Source organism: Salarias fasciatus, chromosome 17 (genome assembly GCF_902148845.1).
Source record: "Salarias fasciatus chromosome 17, fSalaFa1.1, whole genome shotgun sequence".
Taxonomy (NCBI): domain Eukaryota; kingdom Metazoa; phylum Chordata; class Actinopteri; order Blenniiformes; family Blenniidae; genus Salarias; species Salarias fasciatus.
Genome location: NC_043761.1, coordinates 496,257 through 516,955, shown reverse-complemented (window position 1 = coordinate 516,955; position 20,699 = coordinate 496,257). Strand labels below are relative to the sequence as shown.

The window sequence follows — 20,699 nt, the reverse complement described above, 5'->3', positions numbered from 1 at the left end:
TTAGAGTCCTGAACACCCTGCTGGACCCACTAGAGTCCTGAACACCCTGCTGGACCCACTAGAGTCCTGAACACCCAGCTGGACCCACTAGAGTCCTGAACACCTGTGGACCCACTAGAGTCCGGAACACCTGCTGGACCACAAGAGTCCTGAACACCTGCTGGACCCCACTAGAGTCCTGAACACCCTGCTGGACCCACTAGAGTCCTGACACCCTGCTGGACCCATTAGAGTCCTGAACACCCTTGCTGGACCCATTAGAGTCCTGAACACCCAGCTGGACCCATTAGAGTCTGAACACCCTGCTGGACCCATTAGAGTCCTGAACACCCTGCTGGCCCCATTAGAGTCCTGAACACCTGCTGGACCCATTAGAGTCCTGAACACCTGATGGACCACTAGAGTCTGAACACCCTGCTGACCCACTAGAGCCTGACACCCTGCTGGACCCATTAGAGTCCTGACACACCCTGCTGGACCCATTAGAGTCCTGAACACCCAGCTGGACCCATAGAGTCCTGAACACCCTGCTGGACCCATTAGAGTCCTGAACACCCTGCTGGACCCATTAGAGTCCTGAACACCCTGCTGGACCCACTAGAGTCCTGAACACCCTGCTGGACCCATTAGAGTCCTGAACACCTGCTGGACCCACTAGAGTCCTGACACCCTGCTGGACCCACTAGAGTCCTGAACACCCTGCTGGACCCACTAGAGTCCTGAACACCCTGCTGGACCCACTAGAGTCCTGAACACCCAGCTGGACCCACTAGAGTCCTGAACACCCTGCTGGACCCACTAGAGTCCTGAACACCCAGCTGGACCCACTAGAGTCCTGAACACCCTGCTGGACCCACTAGAGTCCTGAACACCCTGCTGGACCCACTAGAGTCCTGAACACCCAGCTGGACCCACTAGAGTCCTGAACACCCTGCTGGACCCACTAGAGTCCTGAACACCCTGCTGGACCCATTAGAGTCCTGAACACCCTGCTGGACCCACTAGAGTCCTGAACACCCTGCTGGACCCACTAGAGTCCTGAACACCCTGCTGGACCCATTAGAGTCCTGAACACCCAGCTGGACCCACTAGAGTCCTGAACACCCTGCTGGACCCACTAGAGTCCTGAACACCCTGCTGGACCCATTAGAGTCCTGAACACCCTGCTGGACCCACTAGAGTCCTGAACACCCTGCTGGACCCACTAGAGTCCTGAACACCCTGCTGGACCCACTAGAGTCCTGAACACCCTGCTGGACCCATTAGAGTCCTGAACACCCTGCTGGACCCATTAGAGTCCTGAACACCCTGCTGGACCCACTAGAGTCCTGAACACCCAGCTGGACCCATTAGAGTCCTGAACACCCTGCTGGACCCACTAGAGTCCTGAACACCCTGCTGGACCCACTAGAGTCCTGAACACCCTGCTGGACCCACTAGAGTCCTGAACACCCTGCTGGACCCACTAGAGTCCTGAACACCCTGCTGGACCCACTAGAGTCCTGAACACCCTGCTGGACCCATTAGAGTCCTGAACACCCTGCTGGACCCATTAGAGTCCTGAACACCCTGCTGGACCCACTAGAGTCCTGAACACCCAGCTGGACCCACTAGAGTCCTGAACACCCTGCTGGACCCACTAGAGTCCTGAACACCCTGCTGGACCCACTAGAGTCCTGAACACCCTGCTGGACCCATTAGAGTCCTGAACACCCTGCTGGACCCATTAGAGTCCTGAACACCCAGCTGGACCCATTAGAGTCCTGAACACCCTGCTGGACCCACTAGAGTCCTGAACACCCTGCTGGACCCACTAGAGTCCTGAACACCCTGCTGGACCCATTAGAGTCCTGAACACCCTGCTGGACCCATTAGAGTCCTGAACACCCTGCTGGACCCACTAGAGTCCTGAACACCCAGCTGGACCCATTAGAGTCCTGAACACCCAGCTGGACCCACTAGAGTCCTGAACACCCTGCTGGACCCATTAGAGTCCTGAACACCCAGCTGGACCCACTAGAGTCCTGAACACCCTGCTGGACCCACTAGAGTCCTGAACACCCTGCTGGACCCACTAGAGTCCTGAACACCCAGCTGGACCCATTAGAGTCCTGAACACCCTGCTGGACCCACTAGAGTCCTGAACACCCTGCTGGACCCATTAGAGTCCTGAACACCCAGCTGGACCCATTAGAGTCCTGAACACCCAGCTGGACCCACTAGAGTCCTGAACACCCTGCTGGACCCACTAGAGTCCTGAACACCCTGCTGGACCCATTAGAGTCCTGAACACCCTGCTGGACCCACTAGAGTCCTGAACACCCTGCTGGACCCACTAGAGTCCTGAACACCCTGCTGGACCCACTAGAGTCCTGAACACCCTGCTGGACCCACTAGAGTCCTGAACGCCCTGCTGGACCCACTAGAGTCCTGAACACCCTGCTGGACCCATTAGAGTCCTGAACACCCTGCTGGACCCATTAGAGTCCTGAACACCCTGCTGGACCCACTAGAGTCCTGAACACCCTGCTGGACCCACTAGAGTCCTGAACACCCTGCTGGACCCACTAGAGTCCTGAACACCCTGCTGGACCCACTAGAGTCCTGAACACCCTGCTGGACCCATTAGAGTCCTGAACACCCTGCTGGACCCATTAGAGTCCTGAACACCCAGCTGGACCCATTAGAGTCCTGAACACCCTGCTGGACCCATTAGAGTCCTGAACACCCTGCTGGACCCATTAGAGTCCTGAACACCCTGCTGGACCCATTAGAGTCCTGAACACCCTGCTGGACCCATTAGAGTCCTGAACACCCAGCTGGACCCATTAGAGTCCTGAACACCCTGCTGGACCCATTAGAGTCCTGAACACCCTGCTGGACCCACTAGAGTCCTGAACACCCTGCTGGACCCATTAGAGTCCTGAACACCCTGCTGGACCCACTAGAGTCCTGAACACCCTGCTGGACCCACTAGAGTCCTGAACACCCTGCTGGACCCACTAGAGTCCTGAACGCCCTGCTGGACCCACTAGAGTCCTGAACACCCTGCTGGACCCATTAGAGTCCTGAACACCCTGCTGGACCCATTAGAGTCCTGAACACCCTGCTGGACCCATTAGAGTCCTGAACACCCTGCTGGACCCACTAGAGTCCTGAACACCCTGCTGGACCCACTAGAGTCCTGAACACCCTGCTGGACCCACTAGAGTCCTGAACACCCTGCTGGACCCATTAGAGTCCTGAACACCCTGCTGGACCCATTAGAGTCCTGAACACCCAGCTGGACCCATTAGAGTCCTGAACACCCTGCTGGACCCATTAGAGTCCTGAACACCCTGCTGGACCCATTAGAGTCCTGAACACCCTGCTGGACCCATTAGAGTCCTGAACACCCTGCTGGACCCACTAGAGTCCTGAACACCCTGCTGGACCCATTAGAGTCCTGAACACCCTGCTGGACCCATTAGAGTCCTGAACACCCTGCTGGACCCATTAGAGTCCTGAACACCCTGCTGGACCCACTAGAGTCCTGAACACCCTGCTGGACCCATTAGAGTCCTGAACACCCTGCTGGACTCTGGAGGTTCTCCCGTGCTGAAGCTGGTTTCTGACAGGCAGAACAGCCTCCTGATTGGCTGTTCCAGTCTTCGTGAGCCGCAGGAGAACGTGGACGTGAAGGAACCGCTCCTCGTTAGTTTTTCACTTCGGTTCTTCAGCGGTCAGCGCGGCGCCTCGCAGTTCCTCCAGGTTCTCTAAGAACCAGCTGGAAGGAGGGGTGTGAGAACGGTCCCGGGTTCTCTCTGAGCTTCAGACCACGACCTGCCTCAGCGCTTCAGCCGGAGTCCAGCTTCAGTTCCTGCGGTTCTGTTGGGTCTCCCTGTGGCTCTGGCGGTTCTGTTGGGTCTCCCTGTGGCTCTGGCGGTTCTGTTGGGTCTCCCTGTGGCTCTGGCGGTTCTGTTGGGTCTCCCTGTGGCTCTGGCGGTTCTGTTGGGTCTCCCTGTGGCTCTGGCGGTTCTGTTGGGTCTCCCTGTGGCTCTGGCAGTTCTGTTGGGTCTCCCTGTGGCTCTGTTGGGTCTCCCTGTGGCTCCGGCGGTTCTGTTGGGTCTCCCTGTGGCTCTGGCGGTTCTGTTGGGTCTCCCTGTGGCTCTGATGGTTCTGTTGGGTCTCCCTGTGGCTCTGATGGTTCTGTTGGGTCTCCCTGTGGCTCTGGCGGTTCTGTTGGGTCTCCCTGTGGCTCTGATGGTTCTGTTGGGTCTCCCTGTGGCTCTGATGGTTCTGTTGGGTCTCCCTGTGGCTCTGATGGTTCTGTTGGGTCTCCCTGTGGCTCTGGCGGTTCTGTTGGGTCTCCCTGTGGCTCTGACGGTTCTGTTGGGTCTCCCTGTGGCTCTGATGGTTCTGTTGGGTCTCCCTGTGGCTCTGGCGGTTCTGTTGGGTCTCCCTGTGGCTCTGATGGTTCTGTTGGGTCTCCCTGTGGCTCTGATGGTTCTGTTGGGTCTCCCTGTGGCTCTGGCGGTTCTGTTGGGTCTCCCTGTGGCTCTGATGGTTCTGTTGGGTCTCCCTGTGGCTCTGGCGCGTTGGGACGACGCTGGTCTCTGGAGAACCGGCGGGTTCTGTGCGCTGACGCTCCGGGGTTCTGTGCAGGTCTGGCCATGGAGAAGGACGGCCGGTCCAGCGCCATGAGCGAAGGCGAGGTTCTGGACGAGGAGGAGGACGACGACGAGGAGGAGGGCGGAGCCGAGACCGAGGAGCAGTCGGGCAACGAGAGCGAGATGAACGAGCAGGAGGAGGACGTGAGTGTCCGGAACCGGGCCCGACCCGCCGACCCGCCTTCTGTCGTCTGTCGGTCTTTAGCGTCTGTGATCGGTTCTGTACGTTCAGGTTCTAGACCCTCAGAGCGTTGAGGAAGGTCAGGAGGAAGAACTGCATGCTGGGAACCGGCGGCCGACGGTTCTGTTGTTTCTCCTCAGGACGGCTCTGAGAACGAGGAAGAGGAGCGCGACGAGGAGGAAGAGGAGAACACCGACTACCTGACCGACTCCAACAAGGAGAACGAGACGGACGAGGAGAACAACGTAAGAGCCGCCGCCGCCGCCCCGGCGGGGTGCTGGGGCGGCGGCGGCCGTAACTCCGCCTCCCGCCCGCAGGAGGTCACCATCCGCGGCGGCGGGCTGAAGCACGTGGCCTGCGCCGAGGACGAGGACTTCATCCAGGCTCTGGACAAGATGATGCTGGAGAACCTGCAGGTAGGACGTGCTCGCGTTAGCATTAGCATTAGCATTAGCATTAGCGTTAACATTAGCGTTAGCATTAGCATTAGCGTTAGCATTAGCTGTCTGCAGGGTTCTGTCTAGAACAGTCCACATTACCGCCTTCTATGAAGGCTCGGATGGATTTTAAACTGTAGTTCTGATGTTCGGAGAACCTCCGGTGCAGGACTGCGTCCTCAGAGAACCCCGGAGACTCCTGGAGGTTCAGCAGGACCGGGGACCCGGGTGACCTCTGACCCTGATGAGCCGTCCACCTCGTTCTCTACAGAACTCTGAAAACACTTCAGCTGGATGACCCCAGAGTGTGTGTGTGTGTGTGTGTGTGTGTGTGTGTGTGTGTGTGTGTGTGTGTGTGTGTGTGTGTGAGCGTGTGTGTGTGTGTGTGTGTGTGTGTGTGTGTGTGTGTGTGTGTGTGTGTGTGTGTGTGTGTGTGTGTGTGTGTGTGTGTGTGCGCCCGCAGCAGCGCAGTGGGGAGACGGTGAAGGTGCACCAGCTGGACGTGGCCATCCCGCTGCAGCTGAAGAGCCAGCTGAGGAAAGGCGGCTCGGCGCCGCCGAGCATCGGAGAGGGCGAGTCCGACGCCGCCGACACCATGCAGTTCGTCATGCTGACGCGCAAGGGCAACAAGCAGCAGGTACCGCCGGAAACTACACCCAGACACACAACAAGCAGCAGGAAACTACACCCAGACACACAACAAGCAGGAAACTACACCCAGACACACAACAAGCAGGAAACTACACCCAGACACACAACAAGCAGCAGGAAACTACACCCAGACACACAACAAGCAGCAGGAAACTACACCCAGACACACAACAAGCAGCAGGAAACTACACCCAGACACACAACAAGCAGCAGGAAACTACATCCAGACACACAACAAGCAGCAGGAAACTACACCCAGACACACAACAAGCAGCAGGAAACTACACCCAGACACACAACAAGCAGCAGGAAACTACACCCAGACACACAACAAGCAGCAGGAAACTACACCCAGACACACAACAAGCAGGAAACTACACCCAGACACACAACAAGCAGCAGGAAACTACACCCAGACACACAACAAGCAGCAGGAAACTACACCCAGACACACAACAAGCAGCAGGAAACTACACCCAGACACACAACAAGCAGGAAACTACACCTAGACACACAACAAGCAGCAGGAAACTACACCCAGACACACAACAAGCAGCAGGAAACTACACCCAGACACACAACAAGCAGGAAACTACACCCAGACACACAACAAGCAGCAGGAAACTACACCCAGACACACAACAAGCAGGAAACTACACCCAGACTCACAACAAGCAGCAGGAAACTACACCCAGACACACAACAAGCAGGAAACTACACCCAGACTCAGGGACCAGCAGGAAACTACACCCAGACACACAAGCAGCAGGAAACTACACCCAGACACACAACAAGCAGCAGGAAACTACACCCAGACACACAACAAGCAGGAAACTACACCCAGACACACAACAAGCAGGAAACTACACCCAGACACACAACAAGCAGGAAACTACACCCAGACACACAACAAGCAGCAGGAAACTACACCCAGACACACAACAAGCAGGAAACTACACCCAGACACACAACAAGCAGGAAACTACACCCAGACACACAACAAGCAGGAAACTACACCCAGACACACAACAAGCAGCAGGAAACTACACCCAGACACACAACAAGCAGGAAACTACACCCAGACACACAACAGCAGGAAACTACACCCAGACTCACAACAAGCAGCAGGAAACTACACCCAGACACACAACAAGCAGGAAACTACACCCAGACACACAACAAGCAGGAAACTACACCCAGACTCAGGGACCAGCAGGAAACTACACCCAGACACACAACAAGCAGGAAACTACACCCAGACACACAACAAGCAGCAGGAAACTACACCCAGACACACAACAAGCAGGAAACTACACCCAGACTGAGGGACCAGCAGGAAACTACACCCAGACACACAACAAGCAGGAAACTACACCCAGACACACAACAAGCAGCAGGAAACTACACCCAGACACACAACAAGCAGCAGGAAACTACACCCAGACACACAACAAGCAGCAGGAAACTACACCCAGACACACAACAAGCAGCAGGAAACTACACCCAGACACACAACAAGCAGCAGGAAACTACACCCAGACACACAACAAGCAGGAAACTACACCCAGACACACAACAAGCAGCAGGAAACTACACCCAGACACACAACAAGCAGGAAACTACACCCAGACACACAACAAGCAGCAGGAAACTACACCCAGACACACAACAAGCAGGAAACTACACCCAGACACACAACAAGCAGGAAACTACACCCAGACTCACAACAAGCAGCAGGAAACTACACCCAGACACACAACAAGCAGGAAACTACACCCAGACACACAACAAGCAGGAAACTACACCCAGACTCAGGGACCAGCAGGAAACTACACCCAGACACACAACAAGCAGGAAACTACACCCAGACACACAACAAGCAGCAGGAAACTACACCCAGACACACAACAAGCAGCAGGAAACTACACCCAGACACACAACAAGCAGGAAACTACACCCAGACTGAGGGACCAGCAGGAAACTACACCCAGACACACAACAAGCAGGAAACTACACCCAGACACACAACAAGCAGCAGGAAACTACACCCAGACACACAACAAGCAGCAGGAAACTACACCCAGACACACAACAAGCAGCAGGAAACTACACCCAGACACACAACAAGCAGCAGGAAACTACACCCAGACACACAACAAGCAGCAGGAAACTACACCCAGACACACAACAAGCAGGAAACTACACCCAGACACACAACAAGCAGCAGGAAACTACACCCAGACACACAACAAGCAGGAAACTACACCCAGACACACAACAAGCAGCAGGAAACTACACCCAGACACACAACAAGCAGGAAACTACACCCAGACTCACAACAAGCAGCAGGAAACTACACCCAGACACACAACAAGCAGGAAACTACACCCAGACACACAACAAGCAGGAAACTACACCCAGACTCAGGGACCAGCAGGAAACTACACCCAGACACACAACAAGCAGGAAACTACACCCAGACACACAACAAGCAGCAGGAAACTACACCCAGACACACAACAAGCAGCAGGAAACTACACCCAGACACACAACAAGCAGGAAACTACACCCAGACTGAGGGACCAGCAGGAAACTACACCCAGACACACAACAAGCAGGAAACTACACCCAGACACACAACAAGCAGCAGGAAACTACACCCAGACACACAACAAGCAGCAGGAAACTACACCCAGACACACAACAAGCAGCAGGAAACTACACCCAGACACACAACAAGCAGCAGGAAACTACACCCAGACACACAACAAGCAGCAGGAAACTACACCCAGACACACAACAAGCAGGAAACTACACCCAGACACACAACAAGCAGCAGGAAACTACACCCAGACACACAACAAGCAGGAAACTACACCCAGACACACAACAAGCAGGAAACTACACCCAGACTCAGGGACCAGCAGGACCACGTCGTCCAGGATCGTCTGACTGTTGATCGTCTGCAGTCTGGAACATGTGGGGTTAAAAAGAGACGGAGCTTGTGTGTGTGTGTGTGTGTGTGTGTGTGTGTGTGTGTGTGTGTGTGTGTGTGTGTGTGTGTGTGTGTGTGTCCAGCTGGACCGCGGCCTGAGGCCCACAGGGTGTGTCCGACTCTCCAGTGTTTAAATGTAGCGTTGGAGTGAAGCAACACAGGAGGCACTGTGTACACACACACACACACACACACACACACACACACACACACACACACACACACACACACACACACACTCCCCCGGCGTCAGCAGGCTGTGGATAAAAGTGTTCTGTGTCTTTTCCCTGGTCCTCCGGTCAGAGCAGTACCTTCAGGTCCTGGGGAGACGGTCTGGGTTCTCCGACCGTCCTGACAGGGGGACAGAGTCCTGTCCCCTGGAGGACAGTAGAACCGTCCCCTAGAGGACAGGAGGACAGTAGAACCGTCCCCTGGAGGACAGTAGAACCGTCCCCTGGAGGACAGTAGAACCGTCCCCAGGAGGACAGTGGACCGTGTCTCATGTCCCCGTCTCCGCAGTATAAGATCCTGAACGTCCCGCTGTCGTCCCACCTGGCGGCCAACCACTTCAACCAGCAGCAGGCGGAGCAGGAGGAGCGTCTGCGGATGAAGAAGCTGACGCTGGACATCAACGAGCGGCAGGAGCAGGAGGACTACCAGGGTACGGCCGCTCCCAGCATGCACCGCGGCCAGGCTCGTTCAGAGCCGTCGGCGGGGGATCCGGGTCCCGGCAGAGCCGGCGCAGAGGTTCTAGAATCTGAACCCACCGCTCAGATACTGCTGGGTCCGTTAGAAAGTCCCAGCTGGACTCCGTCTCTGCCGGTCTCCAGCTGGACTCCGTCTCTGCCGGTCTCCAGCTGGACTCCGTCTCTGCCGGTCTCCAGCTGGACTCCGTCTCTGCCGGTCTCCAGCTGGACTCCGTCCGTCCGTCTCCTGGGCCCAGTATTTGAAAAAATGAAATCCAGATGAAATTGATCCAGATTTCCAAATCCCACTTTCCTGATCCATGGATCAGGACCTTCTGTCCCGGTATTTCTAGACTGTGCTGGATTGGATCAGAATAATCCTGGTCCTCTGGGACGCCCCTGGACCAGCCGTCCTCAGGGTCACAGACAGCAGACCGAGTGCGGGTCTTCAGGCTGCAGAGATCTTTCAGAAGTTAATGCAGCAAAAGCAAAAGTGTCCCAGAGTCGTTCAGAGTCCTTTCTGTTGATGGAGTCGGCGTTCTCCTCAGGTCTCTGGTCAAACCGCCGTCTCGTCACTGACCTTCAGATTCTGAGATGCATTTTATAAAAGGACGTCACAGACTGGTGTGATGGAATAAAGACATGAGACAGACGTGAGACATCCAGCAGCTTCACTGAACAGGAAGGCAAAACAATAGTATTGTAGAACTTCTGGGAGAAATCCAGCTGGGCGAAGCTCTTCTGACCGCTCCTCCCGCCGCTTCAGCAGCCAGATGTGGTGAAGGTGGAGGAAGACGATGGAAACTGAGCCGCAGCAGCAGGTTCTGCTGAGGAACCAACAAGAGTCCCCGAGCTGCAGCAGAACACATGGAGTCAGAAACAGTGACTGGAGAAGCAGTGAGAGAACTCTGAGTTTAGTGTCACAGTTTTGGGTCGAGGAAGTTTTGCTGTTTGAATCACTTTTCAGTTGACAAATGTGAAATCTGGATTTTTTTTCTGTTCAACAAAAAAAAACTGAACATGAAGAGGTTTAACTTATTAAAACGATCTTTATACTAATGACTGATTAATGAGGCATGCCAGGAAAAGCTCTCTGAGGACGAGTCTCTGTGGAACTGATACCTGGATCGCTCTGATCCACCTGAGGAGGATTACCTTCATGCTGCTTTCAGGATAAACTGATCCAGATTTGGGACTGAAGTTTTGAAATACCCAACACAGGCTGAAGTCTGGATTAAAGGCAGGACTGGATTTCCAAATCTGGATTTAAATGATCAAGATGAAATGCTGTTTGAAATCCCCAGTTTAGGATCAGATCTGGGTTTAATCCAGTCCAGGATTAATCCTGGTGGATTCTGTTTGAAATACTGGGCCCAGGTAGACTACGTCTGTCCCTCAGTCCCAGCTGGACTCCGTCTCTGTCGTCCTCTGGTGTCCTCTGTCCGTCCCCTCACACTGTCCTGCTGTTCCAGAGATGATGCAGTCCCTGGCTCAGCGTCCGGCGCCGGCCAACACCAACCGGGAGCGCCGTCCTCGCTACCAGCACCCGAAGGGCGCGCCCAACGCAGACCTCATCTTCAAGACCGGGGGAAGGTAGGCCAGTCCCTCCAGGGACCGGTGTCTCTCGGGCGTCTCTACAGTGAACGTCCTCTCTGTCCTCCAGGAGACGCTGATGGGAGTCTGTCTCCGGCCGAGCGAGCAAGAGAGACAGAGAGAGAGAGAGAAGATCGGAGGGCAGCCGGTCCTCAACCAGCAAGAGAGAGAGAGAGAGAGAGAGTCCTCCAGGCACCTGTTGACCCGCCAGCAGACCGGAACCTGGGAGGAGGAAGAGGAGGAGAAGAGGAGGAGGAAGAGGAGGAGGAAGAGGAGGAGGAAGAGGAGAAGAGGCGGCGGCGGCGGCGAGGGCGCCTTTCCTGTTTCGTCTGTTTCTGTCTGAGATGACAAACAAATTAAAAGCCAGAACTCATAACAACGACCTGCGGAGCGGCGGCGGAGGCGGAGCGGAGGCGTGGCCAGACAGGAAGAGGCGGGGTCAGCTCCTCCGTCACGCCCAGACACGTGAAAGACAAACGCCGGACGGAGCGGGAAGTTTGGGTTGTAGTTTAGTTCTCTCTTTCTCGGGACGCCTTCTGGCGGGACGTCTGATGGACGGAAGACGGCGTCCCACCGGGCCGCCGGAGGTCGCCGAGTGGGTCGGAGTGGCGGGTTCTGCGGCGTCCGTGGACGGATCGGTGGATCAGTGGACTGCTCGTCACTGCAGTGATCACAGCTCTTCTTCTTGCATGTAATTTGACACCAGCCTCGCCGTAGGACTTCGTCTGAGCTCCGTCTTGTCCCGGATGTCCTTCTGTCGACGCTCCAGCAGCGCAGCGCCGGTCTGCTGGCAGGTCATTTGACACCAGCCTCGTTGAGAAGCGGAACGTTGCTGATTTCCACCGTTTGCTTGGAGTTCAGGAGAAGAAGAACCGACGCCAGCGTTCTGCTTTTTCTTTCTTCTTTGCTGGAGAAACTCTCCACGCGTGAACTTGCATGTAATTTGACCTCAGCCTCTTTGTTCAGACATCTTTCCTGGCTCATCTTGTTTCGTGGTTGGCTGATGGTATGTGTAGTTTGACACCAGCCTCGTGGTCAGCAACGCCGCTATTGAGACTTTATTTTGACGCCACATTAAATAAATGTTTTGTCTTTTGATGGAATCAGAGTCCTGAAAGCTTTATTGATCGCCCGCGACCGGCACGCTGCCCGCTAGCTGCAGCTGCCGCTAGCTTGTAGCTGCCGCTAGCTGCAGCTGCCGCTAGCTTGTAGCTGCCGCTAGCTGCAGCTGCTGCTAGCTTGTAGCTGCTTCGTTGTGACTTTGATTTGATTGATTTTCTGGTTTTTGAAAGAAACATTTGACTGGAAGTCGGAGTGCTGGTCAGCACCTGCTCAAACTTCTGCTGCCGGAAATGTTCAATTCCTGGAATTATTAATCCTCACATGCTAGCTTAGCAAGCAGTGGTGTTTGGTTGACTCCACGCTGGCTCCTGGTTGGATGAGCGTTTGTGGCGGCAGATTGAACGTTTTCAGGTGTTCATCATTTCAGATGTCATCTTACGCGTCTTCCCCAAGGACACTTCGACACGCAGACGGGGGAGACGGGAATCAAACTCACAACCCGTGATTTGGGGACGACTGCTCTCCCCACTGAACCACAGCCGCCCGCGTCCCCACAGCCCCCATGATGACGTAATTTGACACCGACATCATTATCCTCCTGCTACCAGTCCCGCTGATGGCCCGATTTCGTTTCTCAGGAAGTTTTGGTTCCAGTGCTAGAAATGTTATTTTGAACCCCGAACCGGAGCCGTCCGTCTGACCCGGAGCAAATGAAGGAGCTCTGTGTGTAATTTGACATCAGCCTCACTGACTTCTGCTTCTCTACATGGAACTTTCACAAGGAGCCAAGTTTTCTGAAGAAACACAAACGGCAGTTTTTATTCTTTATTCAATGACCGGACTTTAATGTGAAGTCACACGAAACAGGAAATGAAGACGGAAGAAGACAGGAAGTACACTACAGGACAGGAAGTGGACCAGACACCATGTTCCCCTTTCCCAGATTATAATATGTTTCAACCCTTATTTCCTGATTTGTACGAAGAGCCGCCATCTGCAAACCAGATACCAGCATCGAGACCTCAAGCTGTCCCTCCAGTCCGGGGTTGGTCCAGGACCTGTCCAGACCAGTAGTGGACAGTCTCTCTGGACATCGGGTCGTCCCCTGAATCTTTGCACCATCAGATACTTCAAATAACTGCAGCTGAACTGCAGAGAACCGGAGTCTGTCGACAAAACACACTTCAAGAGTTACTGTAGAGAACTACAGTGGGCGGAGTCTCACACACACTCGCACACACACACACACACACACACATGTTCAACAGGACCATCTCATGCGACCGGGTTCCCCGTTGTGGCTTTGGTGATCCAGTTCCAGGTTTGGTTTTACTGAGGAGTAAAAACCTGCAGCTGCAGAAACACCAGAGCTGAGATTTACAGAGACCCTGAACGCCTCGTTCACAGAGGAGACACGGCATCCCTCCGACGGGTGCAGGTCTGAGAAACCTGCAGAGACCCCGAGTCTGGGTCCAGACTGTTCCCGGGATGAGACGAGTCACGGTTCAAAGGTCACACACAGCAGAGACCCTTTCAACAGCAACGGCAATAAATGAATCCTTCAGGGCCTGGACCCCAGGTCCGGGTCTGGACCCCAGGTCCGGGCCTGGACCCCAGGTCCGGGCCTGGACCCCAGGTCCGGGCCTGGACCCCAGGTCCGGGCCTGGACCCCAAGTCCGGGCCTGGACCCCAAGTCCGGGCCTGGACCCCAGGTCTGGGCCTGGACCCCAAGTCCGGGTCTGGACCCCAGGTCCGGGTCTGGACTCCAAGACTGGGTCTGGACCCCAAGTCCGGGTCTGGACCCCAAGTCCGGGTCTGGACTGCAGGTGTGGATCCGGGTCACAGTCGCTTTGGACACTTGGGTGAAGTTGGCCGTGAAGAGTCCAGATGGGCGCTGGATGAAGAGCAGCGGGATTCACCAAAAAGCCCACGGCCACTGAAAGGTCAAAGACTTTCAGAATAAAAGTTTTCAGTTGCCATTGTCCCTGGAAACCAAGAAGGTTCTCAAAGTTCACGAGGAAGGCCAAGTCTTGACTCCAGTGAGACCTGGGTTCGGGTCGGGGTCAGGGGCTTGCGGGTTGTGGGTGAGAGGTCAGGGGTTAGAGGTCAGGGTTAGGACGCCTCTCTGTATTTCAGATAAGTTGTGCGCAGTGCCACCGAGTCCTGCGTGGATCGTGGGTTTCAGGGTGAACAGCTGGCCGGGTCTGGAGCCTGACCCGGATCAGGAGTCGTTCAGCAGCCCCAGCTTCCTCAGCGCCGCCCTGCGCGACTCGTCGGTCGGTCCTCGTCCGCAGAACTCCACGGTGATGGACTGGGGCCGGAACAGGTTGGGTTTCCGCTTGTGATCGGGGGACAGGGCTCGGGACGCCGCCAGCTGCTGGGTCACCTGGGCCTGGTGGGAGTGCCGGGGGGGTCTCGGGGCCGGGGGCGGGGCGGGGCGGCGGTTCCCGAAGCCGGCGGGGGTGATGTGCAGGCTCCGCCCGCCGTAGCTGCTGAAGTGGCCCGGCGGCGGCTCGGGTCCGGCGGGGGCCGGCTGGCTCCTGTCGATGTGGGAGCTGAGGATGTCGGGGAGGTCGGTCCGGCTCATGGACACGGTTCTGCAGTCGGGGGGGGTCGGAGAACCGGAGGACTCGCTCCTTGGGGTCACAGAAGGGTTGACCACCATGGACTTCCCGCCGTAGCTGTTGATCTCGATGGAGGTGACCTCTGGTGGAGGAGAGACGGCGGGCTTGTGGTCCAGAGGAGACGGGTGGTAGCCGGTCTGGGGGGCCGGGGTGGGGGAAGGACTGGGCTGGGGGCTTCCCTCTTCATAGCTCCTTCGGGAATCACTCCGCAGAACCTCGGGTTTTCCGTCAGACCTGGCGTAGCCGAGAGACGGCGGCGGAGTCTCCAGCATCAGGGCAGGACCGGGATCCAGGAGTCTGGCTCCAGCATCTGCACCCGTCGGGGGTCTCACTGAGTTTCCATCGGGACCGTCAAAGAGCGTGGGACCCCCAGACATGGCTCGGCTCCGGTTCAGACCCAGCTTGGACAGGGCCTCCATCCTGGATTTGTCTGGTGTGGGGTCCCTGAAGGAGATGCTGCGAGTCGGGACGTTCCGGGTCTTCTTCTCCGCCGCCAGCAGAGGGTGGGACGTCCCGGACGGGTTGTCCTGCAGCAGAGGGTGGGACGTCCCAGACGGGTTGTCCTGCAGCAGAGGGTGGGACGTCCCGGACGGGTTGTCCTGCAGCAGAGGGTGGGACGTCCCGGACGGGTTGTCCTGCAGCAGAGGGTGGGACGTCCCGGACGGGTTGTCCTGCAGCAGAGGGTGGGACGTCCCGGACAGGTTGGCCAGCATCTGCGCCCGCCTCTCTTGAATATTGACGTTGGCCAGGGACTGGGACAGGGACTGGGCCTGGGCCTGCTGGTCCCGGTTGCCGAGGACCATGCTGATGTTGGCCGGTAGCCGGGTGGGCTTGGCGGAGGTGGGAGGACCCCCCTGCGGTTTGTCAGATTCTAGACTGATGCGACGGAGGATGGAGGACGGGTCCACGCCGGAGGCTCCGCCTCCCCGGTTCTCGGCTATCTTCTGGGCTATCAGGACCGGGGTGGGGACGCAGCCGGGGGGGTGGTAGGTATGGGGGTCCGTCGCACTGTAGTCTGGAGAGAAGCCCTCTGCCGGATCCCATCTGGGCTTCACCTCGAAGTGGCTTTCAGGAGCCGGAATCAGACTCTGGAAGTCTGAAAGGAAGAAGAAGGGAAATGAAGTCTCTCCAGACCAGTTTCCGGGTCCAGCTTTGAAAGTGAATCTAGAACCGACGTGTCAGAATCTCAGACAAGACTTCACCAAATCCGTCTGCCGGAAATCCAGCAAAGCCTCAAACCGAGTTTCACAAACAGCCTGAAGAAACTTTATTAGTGATGTTTTAAAGAACGAGAATGCAAGAAGGAATCCGGTCGGTCTGGACCGAAAGGTTTCTGCTCATGACGGAAGAGTTCTGGTTCTGAGAAGTCCGTCCAGTCCAAGACAGTCTCATCAGGATCACATTGTGTCACTAAGTTCAGATTCAGGATCAGTTTTTTAAAGGAATACTCCAAAGACTTTGTCAATGATCGGGATAGGGCGTGGATCCAAAGTGAGACAAGCTCATAAATACCTTTTTTGTGTCTGTGCGTCCAGTGGCTGGATCCCAGCTGTTAGCATCGTAGTTAGCTTAGCTCAATTGCTGGAAGTCAATAGGAGTCAGAGCCGGACTGATGAAAGTGGACAAAATCCTCCTTCAGTGGTCCAGGGGACGGCGTATTAGCACGTAAAGTAAATCCGAATGGCTATAAAACATTTTAAAAGACGTGTTTTCTTTTCAATCAGTTAAAATAAAGTTTTGATACACAGACCTGCACATGGCAGAGCTCTGGAAGGAAATACCGGAGCACAGCGGCAGCAGCCATAGACTCAGCCGCTGTGCTCTGGTATTTCCTTCCAGAGCTCTGCCATGCGCAGGTCTGTGTATCAAAACTTTATTTTAACGGATTGAAAAGAAAACACGTCTTTTAAAATGATTTCGGATTTACTTCACGTGCTAATACGCCGTCCCCTGGACCACTGAAGGAGGATTTTGTCCACTTTCATCAATCTGGCTCTGACTCCTCTTCACGTCCAGCAATTGAGCTAAGCTAACTACGATGCTAACAGCTGGGATCCAGCCACTGGACGCACAGACACAAAAAAGGTATTTATGAGCTTGTCTCACTTTGTCAGAGATCGGGATCGGGCGTGGGTCCAAAGTCTTCGGAGTATTCCTTTAAAGCTGATGAAGACTTTTGTTGTGAAAAATCTTTCAGATCATTCAGAGAACCAGAAACCAAGTGAAGGGGGTCTGGAGGTCTACCTGGACCGCTGAAGCTGAAGTGGTCTCTGGTCGGCACCAGGTCCGGATCTGGGCGGACCAGGTCGATGATGTCCTGGTCTTTACTGGTGAATGGAGCCGGAGTGTTGACCCCGGCGCCGGAGCCGGAGGCGGAGGCGGGCGGTCCGTCCATGTGGTCCCTGGCAGGCGGTCTCTCCAGGGTCCTGGTTCTGGCGTCCTCGAGGTTTTCTTCCAGTGAGTCGATGGTGTTCTCAAAGAACCGGATGCAGTCCTTCTCCTCCTGGGTCAGGAAGTGCAGCGTGTCGTCCTGCTGCCAAAAGACAAACCAAGTCATTTCTAAAACTCTGGGATCTGGACTGGTTCTACAGACCACCCCCCCCCCCCCCCCCCCCCCCCCCACAAACAGCTGAACCAGCGACTACTGCTGAACCAGGTACCACTACTGGCCCAGAGACCTCTACTGTGGTGGCAGAACCCCAGAACCCGGTGGTGGAGACAGGAAGTAAGGACTGAAGACGGAGTCCTTTAGAGTCCAGAATGGCTGACAGGAACCAGCAGGACCAGAGAACCACAGTCTGATTGGCTGTGGAGGAAGAACTGGGTCTGGAGGAGTCCAGGAGGACATGGAGGAGGACTACCTCCTGTCAGACCGTCCGGCGCCTCAGGGGGGAGAGCAGGTCTCCAGCAGCACTGTTACAGTGGAGGACGGAGCTGCTGTCCTCCACTGGGGACATTAGAGGATGGGGGAAGGAAGACTTCCAGGACAAGACCTCCTCAGTCCACCACGTCTTCCTAGAGGAAGCAGAGACTGAGGACTCAGAGGAGGACTGAGGACTCAGAGGACTGAGGACTCAGAGGAGGACTGAGGTCTCAGGGGAGGACTGAGGTCTCAGAGGAGGACTGAGGTCTCAGAGGAGGACTGAGGTCTCAGAGGAGGACTGAGGTCTCAGAGGAGGACTGAGGTCTCAGAGGAGGACTGAGGTCTCAGAGGAGGACTGAGGACTCAGAGGAGGACTGAGGTCTCAGAGGAGGACTGAGGTCTCAGAGGAGGACTGAGGTCTCAGAGGAGGACTGAGGACTCAGAGGAGGACTGAGGTCTCAGAGGAGGACTGAGGACTCAGAGGAGGACTGAGGTCTCAGAGGAGGACTGAGGTCTCAGAGGAGGACTGAGGACTCAGAGGAGGACTGAGGTCTCACACTCCCGAGACTGAAGGGACTCAGGGAGAACCTCATCCCCCCCGGTGCCTCGAGACCCAGGAGCTGACCAACCAATGCGTTCACCTCTGAGACCTCAGTCCACCTCTGAGACCTCAGTCCCACCAGAGGTCTCGTGGTCCTATGACCTCCGGCAGCGGTCCCTGCAGGTCTGCGGTGGCCCGGCGGGGTACTCACTGCTGGCCTGGCGTTGGGACCGGCGGCGCCCCCGTTGACAGCGAAGTGGAGCTGCGAGTTGCCCTGCAGACGGACGTCCATGGCCCCGGCGTCACAGGTCAGCCGACCTTTGGACTTCTGGAGGAGGACGGATGTTTGGACACGGAGGGATTAGGACAGAGAGAGCTGCTGCTCAAAGGTCAAAGGTCACAAAACAAACATCTGATCTTCAGTCACAAAATCACAAACATGAGGAACAGAGAGCGAGCCAGACCGGGAGGCAGTGGTTCAGGCCCTGGGGGTCTCCGGGGGTCCAGAGGGGGTCCTGCCCGGTCCAGAGTCAGTGTCTGGACTAAAGGATCTGGATTATGGAGACTAAAGGTTCTGGAGAGTCCAGACTTCAGTTTCTTTCTGAAAGTGGAATCAGAATCGGAACATTTCCAGACTGGAGATCAGACCGGGGACCCTGTCCAGAGTCCTCCAGCGTCTGTCTTCACGGTGAGGTTGTGGTGGTGTGGAGGGCAGAGGTCAGAGGTCAGAGGTCAGAGGTGAGTGCAGGTAGGGAACCGTCAGCTGAAAGTGCTGCCGTCACGGCTCCACACCGGATGGACCGGTTCTACCGGAAAGGGCGGCTGTGGAACCAGATCCTGTGACGCACTGCTCCGCCCGGCCGGGCCGGCGGGACTCAAACCGCGGCCGGGAGACCTTCTGCTCCTGTTGGAACCTTTGGGTCTGGGGGGACCAGTGGACCGGGACCAGTGGACCGGGCCCACGCCTCCGTCTCCGATGAGGAGTAAAACCTGAATCTCTTCTAATCTGAAAATAAAGTTGTTTTCAAAGCGAAGCGGCTTTTCTTCTGGTCTGTGAGGCTGAAGCGACGGTTCAGGGGTTCCAGACCTGCAGTCCTGCTCTTGGACCCCTTCAGTCATTTCCTGCCATGGCCACTGTGACCTGCAGAGGGCGGGGCCAGCCTCATCAATCACTCCTCTGGGTGACAGGCTCTGGGACTCCTGGGTCCTGGTCTTAGTTCCAGATCGGCTGCTGCGTTTGAGCCCCGATCGGATCAGTTCCTGAAGAGATCGGTTCCTCAGATCAGCGTTCCGGTTTCAGACTCTCCTGGACTCTTCCGACTGCTTAACACCGATTTAAATATTCACCATTTCATCTCCAGTCAGCTCATCCTTTCACCTTTTCTGTCTGAAAACATGAACCAAACAACCTGAGGAGGAGGAAAGGGTCCCAACAGAAAGACCCGGGTTCGCAGATCCAGCTCAGAGAAAACCTCCTTCATGGAGTTCAGTGGATCAGATCACCGCTGAGCCCGGACCCCCCTCCTACCCAGAGTCCCCCAGAGTCCCCCAGAGTCCCCCAGAGTCCCCCAGAGTCCCCCAGAGGACCTCAGAGCCTCGGAGCTGGAGCTGGCTCGTCACTCACCCATCCTCCCGGGTTCCTGAAGCTCGAGCGGCTGATCCTCCTCCGCCTCTGCCTCGGCCGCTTTCTGCGCTCGTGCTGCTGCGCTCCCTGAGGTCTGCGTGCGTAAAGAGCCGCGCTGCGTTACGCACGAACCAAACTCCGAGGCTGGCTCCGCCCACAGCCGCGCGCGCGCGCGTCTGTGTGTGTATTTCAGGTGTGCCGGGAATGACACACACCTGAGGCGAGTTCACAGACAGTGGGACATTTGAGCTCTGTTCCCTTGTGGTCACGTGACTGGTTGAACCCGCAGCATTTTTCTGCAGAACACACCCTGACTGTCACACACACTCTGAAACCACAAGCCTCAGACCAGAGAAGGGCTCCCTCCTCCTCCTCGCCACGGAACCAAGAACACGTGTAAAGGTGAAAATACACCAGGACTCCAGATGGAGGCGAAAACCTCCAGCGAGAAACTGGAAACTCACACAGTCGACCGAAAACATGGTCAAACGCCGAATCTGTCCCGGAGGGCCGAGAGGCCTCCTGCGGCTGGCTGGCAACTGAACATGGCAGCTGATGTGCCAAACATGGCGGCTGATGTGCCAAACATGGCGGCTGATGTGCCAACATGGCAGCTGATGTGCCAAACATGGCGGCTGATGTGCCAACATGGCGGCTGATGCGCCAAACATGGCGGCTGATGTTCCAAACATGGTGGCTGATGTGTCAAACATGGTGGCTGATGTTCCAAACATGGCGGCTGATGTGCCAACATGGCGGCTGATGTTCCAAACATGGCGGCTGATGTGCCAAC

At 56.1% G+C, this 20,699-nt stretch overlaps 2 protein-coding genes across 4 annotated transcripts in view; one reads left to right on the top strand and one right to left on the bottom strand.

Annotated features, from left to right (window-relative positions):
- Positions 1-12,295, top strand: part of upf2 (UPF2 regulator of nonsense mediated mRNA decay) — a 26,936-nt gene extending 14,641 nt beyond the window's left edge. The window contains exons 10-16 of the mRNA XM_030114009.1: positions 3,699-4,793; positions 4,971-5,075; positions 5,148-5,246; positions 5,731-5,904; positions 9,433-9,574; positions 11,072-11,192; positions 11,263-12,295. Coding sequence (XP_029969869.1) covers positions 3,699-4,793; positions 4,971-5,075; positions 5,148-5,246; positions 5,731-5,904; positions 9,433-9,574; positions 11,072-11,192; positions 11,263-11,272 — 1,746 coding nt within the window. The 3' untranslated portion in view covers positions 11,273-12,295. The remainder of the gene's footprint in view (positions 1-3,698; positions 4,794-4,970; positions 5,076-5,147; positions 5,247-5,730; positions 5,905-9,432; positions 9,575-11,071; positions 11,193-11,262) is intronic.
- A 749-nt stretch (positions 12,296-13,044) lies between these two features.
- On the bottom strand, positions 13,045-20,033 carry LOC115404551 (proline and serine-rich protein 2). 3 transcript variants are annotated; one of them, XM_030113939.1, is made up of 5 exons: positions 19,907-20,033; positions 18,494-18,610; positions 17,123-17,411; positions 15,550-15,974; positions 13,045-15,513 (listed from the first exon to the last, which is right to left on the bottom strand). In XM_030113939.1, the coding sequence occupies exons 2-5, from the start codon at positions 18,572-18,574 to the stop codon at positions 14,476-14,478; spliced, it is 1,833 nt and encodes a 610-aa protein (XP_029969799.1). In that variant the 5' UTR covers positions 18,575-18,610; positions 19,907-20,033; the 3' UTR covers positions 13,045-14,475. The 3 variants fall into 3 exon arrangements, with proteins under 3 accessions (XP_029969799.1, XP_029969796.1, XP_029969797.1); XM_030113936.1 differs by having other exon boundaries at positions 13,045-15,974; XM_030113937.1 differs by having other exon boundaries at positions 13,045-15,974; positions 17,123-17,408.
- Positions 20,034-20,699: the final 666 nt, after the last annotated feature.

Coding starts and splice junctions, on each gene's coding strand:
- LOC115404551 (XM_030113936.1), bottom strand. CDS start 18,574: ATGGACGTCCGTCTGCAGGGCAACTCGCAGCTCCACTTCGCTGTCAAC. Junction 17,412..18,493: donor GTCCCAACGCCAGGCCAGCA/GTGAGTACCCCG, acceptor GTCTTTTGGCAG/CAGGACGACACGCTGCACTT. Junction 15,975..17,122: donor CTTCAGCTTCAGCGGTCCAG/GTAGACCTCCAG, acceptor TCTTCCTTTCAG/ACTTCCAGAGTCTGATTCCG.